The sequence below is a fragment of the Babylonia areolata genome, chromosome 12, assembly GCF_041734735.1.
Source record: "Babylonia areolata isolate BAREFJ2019XMU chromosome 12, ASM4173473v1, whole genome shotgun sequence".
NCBI classification, from domain to species: Eukaryota; Metazoa; Mollusca; class Gastropoda; order Neogastropoda; family Buccinidae; genus Babylonia; species Babylonia areolata.
In genome coordinates this window covers 41,756,568-41,761,512 of record NC_134887.1, presented here as the reverse complement: position 1 = coordinate 41,761,512, position 4,945 = coordinate 41,756,568, and the positions used below count along the sequence as shown (strand labels likewise).

The window sequence follows — 4,945 nt, the reverse complement described above, 5'->3', positions numbered from 1 at the left end:
AACCTTATTACAGCGACGCCTAACTCACACACTTATACATTTTGTGACGAAACAACAGATAATTCATTCCTGGAAAAGCGTTTCAATCACAATGCTGCAGGCAGGTATGATTCAAATCCAACTCCGTAAGACACATAGAACACATCGATGATGTCGTCACTTCTCGCGCTGGCAAATGTGACGTCATCGTGTGCAGTTGACGCCACTGTTAAGTAGCATGAAACGTGCATGTTAAGAACTACGTCACTACAAAGCGTCAATGACACCTTCTTCCCTGACACGGAATAAAAAGGAGAAGAAAAAAAAAAGGGGGGGGGGGAGGCAAAATTGACGTCATGGTGTGTAGTATGACATCACGTGCATGTTATTATTAAGAACTACGTCACTACAGGCTGACTAGGAGGTGACCTCACCACCGGGGATGGTCCAAGGCAGCCAACAGGGAGCGAAGGTCGTAGGGCTGGACGGAAGTTACGGCACTGGAGGGTGGTGGGCGGGGGACGGGGAGGGGAGGGGTGGGGGGTGGGGGTGGGGGGGTTCACAAAGGGGGTCGCATGAAAAAACCCACTCACTTTATTTAACAGTGCCAACTGCGTTCTGTGTGTGCATACAGATCTGTTTACACACACGCACACGCGCGCGCATGCAGACATCTCTCTCTCTCTCTCTCTCTTCTTCTTCTTCTTCTTCTTCTTCTCGTTCCCCTCCTGTTTACTAAAAACCTAGGCTTTTTTCCTTAAATAAAAATAGTTCACGTTCAGCGAGCCTGTGCACACCCATATACGGGTGTATGCTCAGACAAGCGTGAACACACACACACACAGACACAGAACGCACACACACACACACAAACACACACACACACACACACGCGCACACACACATACACACCTACGCGCACACACACACGCACACACACACACATACACACGTACGCACATGCACACACACTCACTGACACAGAGATGCAAACGCATATGCACCAATATTATCGCAGGCCCGTCCCTCCACCAACACAGATATACACCCATGCCCCTTTCTCCACACTGACACCCACTCCACACCCACACACTGCTCTTATGTCACCCCAGTCAAGAAGTGGGGAAAGCGGAAACGACACCATGGACATGCAGCATCCTGCCACGAGCCAGCTATGCATGAGACAATTACAAGCCTATCTCACCACGTCTTTTTCTTCCTGCAGGCGCTATAAAGGTCTGGCAGGTCTGGCACGCGCGCACACACACACACACACACACACACACACAGGCAATTTTACCACAGTCAAGAACCGGGAAAAGAGAAACACGACACCATTGAAATGCAGCATCTCGCACGACTAAGCTAGTTATGAACGAGCTGAACTCACCAGGGCTTTTTCCTCCTGCAGGTGTTGTAAGGGTCAGGCACATCCACACCGATCACCGGATAGCGTCTTGCCTTTCTGCACACGTTGCCCACGGTGTAGCGTTCTCTGTACTCCGACATGTAGCGCCTGACGTCACCCAGATGGTGACGGAAGACGTAAGGGGGGGCCTGGCCCGACAGCCTGTCAAACACGTCACTGCTTTTCCCCGTCGCTGCTGGCTTGTCTCTCACTCCCCCGTCCTTCACACCTGCTCCCCCTCCTCCTCCTCCTCCCCCTCCTCCTCCTCCCACCACCATGGCTCGGTCTTTTGGCCAGGTGATGTTTCTGGCCTGCGACTCTGCTTCCCTGGACGCGCTTTTGTCCTTGTTAACACCACCGCACATAGTTTCCCTGGTAACGCAAGAGGGCGAGTGTTGGCCAAGCAGCGGCCCCTTCCTGAGGGGCCGTGATGATGACGATGTCACCTGGCTGCACCAGGGCCCGAAGGACTTGCAGATGAGGCGGGGGCACTTGGCGTGCAGCACGTGAAACCAGTGGAAGTGGTAGACATCCTCCGAGAAGGTCAGCAGTGTCCGGCTGGTGCTGGTGGAGGTGTGTCCGTCCCGGAAGTGAGAGGAGGAGGACTCCTCGTTCTCGTCGTCATCGTCGTCGTCGTCGTTGGGGCTGATGAAGCGGGCACTGCTGTTGTTGTCATTGTTGTCTTCTGTGACCCTGTCTGCCGCCTTCTGTTGCTTCACTCTCCTCTTCTTCCTCTTCCTCTGTCTTCCTCCTCCTCCGCCTCTCATCCCACCGTCCGTGGGCCTGTCAGGGTCAGTGAGAGAACCACTGTCTGGCTGGCAGTCACTGGTATTGGTGGTGGTGACGGTGGTGGTGGTGGTGACGGTGGTGGTGGTGGTGGTGGTGACGGTTGTGGCCCTTACACCGTCACAGGGGGGCAGTGGACATGGCGGAGTCTTTGAGGCCGTCATCATGGGTGAGACGTCGTCGTTGTGGCAGTGCACGAGGACTGGATACCTGGGGGTCGAGGTGGTGGTGGTGGTGGTCGTCATTACAGGAGGAGTGGAGGATGGTGGTGGTGTGCGGCAGTGTGTGACCACTCTCTGGGGACCAGTGCAGGTCTGATCCCGGTTGGGTGACGGCGTAGGCAGCAGCAGTAGCAGTAGCAGCTGGGCCTGATGTCTCCTGGGTGGCATTCCCCGCCCCTGCATTGTTTGCCGTTCTGTCATCTTGTGGTGAAGAAGGAGGAGGTGCAAGGTGTCTGAAGGAAGACTTGTGATCTGAGGGTTGTCCAGAACAATGTCCTTGGTGTTCTGAGGGTTGTCCAGAACAATGTCCTTGGTTTTCTGAGGGTTGTCCAGAACAATGTCCTAGGTGATCTGAGGGTTGTCCAGAACAATGTCCTTGGTGATCTGAGTGTTGTCCAGAACAATGTCCTTGGTGATCTGAGGGTTGTCCAGAACAATGTTCTTGGTGATCTGAGGGTTGTCCAGAACAATGTCCTTGGTGATCTGAGGGATGTCCAGAACAATGTCCTTGGTGTTCTGAGTGCTGTACAGAACAATGTCCTTGGTTTTCTGATGGTTGTCCAGAACAATGTCCACCTGGTTGAGAATCATGTGGTGGTTGACAGGAAGCTCGTGGTGGTGGTGGTGGTTGTGGTGGTGACTCAGAACGGCCGTGCTTTGACTGCATGCACTGAGGTGGAGACAGCTGACGGCAACATTCTGATGGTGGACGCTGATGTGGCGGAGGATGGCCAGGAGGTTGTGCCCAGGCAGTGGGGTCGTCCTGTGGATGTGGAGGAGCGGCGCCCCAGGGACAGAGGTCCTCTGTCCACACGCTGGACGTCATCACCGACAACTCTCTTCACGTGCTTCGCTCACGCTGATTGGCTGCTGTCTCCTGGTCACGTGGTTACGGTCATGGCACATCGCGACTGCCTTCCTTTGTCACGCACATTTTGATTGATTACCATTTGTCCACGTGATGGAGGTCATGGTCATTATCCGAAGCTGCTTCCTACATGCACGCTGATTGGCTACTTCTCAGTCCACGTGTCTCACACCCTGAGTGCTACACATGCACTGATTGGCTGTTTTGAACATGAACGTGGCGCGGGACACGAAGGACTCTCCCATCTGCTGCGCGTGCTGACCAGCGGTTGTGTGTGTGTGTGTGTGTGTGTTGTGTGTGTGTGTGTATGTGTGTGTGTGTGTGTGTGTGTGTGTGTGTGTGTGTGTGTGCGTGCTTCTGCAGAAGGCCAAGCTCATTACCGACTCTCTGCTCTGCTAGTATACCGGACATTCATGCTTTTTTTTTTTTTTTGTCTGGTCACGTGATGCGGAGTTATTGTCATCACTGATTCCTTCATCTGCCACACCACACACACGATGGTTGATTCTTCGTCATCCGCTTCCCTTGTGTGACTGTGGTTTGTTGTCTGCAACATAAAGCTTTGTTTGAAACCTTTCATTTGTCTTTTAGCTGTTAGCTCTTCGTCAGTAATAATCAATCAATTTGCAAACAGAATGAAACAGAGAGAGACAGAGACAGAGAGAGACACAGAGAGAGAGAGAATGTGAATATTTTATTCAGAATAGGCCATAGTATTACATAATCGTTAAACGGACCATAATTACAGTACAGGGGTAGATTCTAAACAAATGTAAACAAGAGAGAAACAGAGTGAGAGAGAATTAAAACATTTATCGACAATATGTTATGCGAAGAGAGAGAGACAGAGAGAGAGACAGAGAGAGAAAGAGAAACAGATAGACAGAAAGAGACAGGGAGAGACACACAGAGAGAGACAAAGGCGGAGAGAGACAGATACAAACAGACAGAGGAAGAGAGAGACAGACAGACAGAGAGTGAGAGAGCCACAGAGAGAGACAGACACAGAGAGAGAAAGAGAGAGAGAGAGAGACGCAGAGAAAGACAAACAGACAGACAAAAAAATAGGGAGAGAAAGAAAGTGTGTGTGTGTGTGTGTGTGTGTGTGTGTGTGTGTGTGTGTGTGTGACGGAGAGAGAGAGGATAGAGACAGAGAGGAAAAGGAGTGGTTGAGTGAAGGGTGGGAGGGAAAGGAAAGGGGATGAAGGCAGTAACTGTAACTGATCCCAGGCAGCAGAGAGCAGGGAGAAGGCAGTAACTGTAACTGATCCCAGACAGCAGAGAGGAGGGAGAAGGCAGTAACTGTAACTGATCCCAGACAGCAGAGAGGAGGGAGAAGGCAGTAACTGTAACTGATCCCAGGCAGCAGAGAGGAGGGAGAAGGCAGTAACTGTAACTGATCCCAGGCAGCAGAGAGGAGGGAGAAGGCAGTAACTGTAACTGATCCCAGGCAGCAGAGAGGAGGGAGAAGGCAGTAACTGTATCTAATCCCAGGCAGCAGAGAGGAGGGAGAAGGCGACATGCGGAGAGAGAACTGTGGACAACTAGTGAGCGAGGCTACAGGCAGGCGGCACCAGTTCCTGATTGCTTTGTCATAGACATAGTCACTGACACCCGTCATGTCTGTAACGTTTGTAATGACTCTGCCATGTTTGTAAATGATTGTACCCCCGAAAGCGGAGT

The 4,945-nt window shown here is 52.1% G+C and overlaps 1 protein-coding gene across 1 annotated transcript in view; it reads right to left on the bottom strand.

Moving 5' to 3' along the window:
- LOC143287936 (uncharacterized) overlaps window positions 1-2,562 on the bottom strand; it is a 7,329-nt gene extending 4,767 nt beyond the window's left edge. Inside the window, exons 1-2 of the mRNA XM_076596179.1 lie at window positions 2,384-2,562; window positions 1,370-2,050 (exon numbers count right to left, since the gene is read on the bottom strand). Coding sequence (XP_076452294.1) covers window positions 1,370-2,050; window positions 2,384-2,562 — 860 coding nt within the window. The remainder of the gene's footprint in view (window positions 1-1,369; window positions 2,051-2,383) is intronic.
- Between the last annotated feature and the right edge of the window lie 2,383 nt (window positions 2,563-4,945).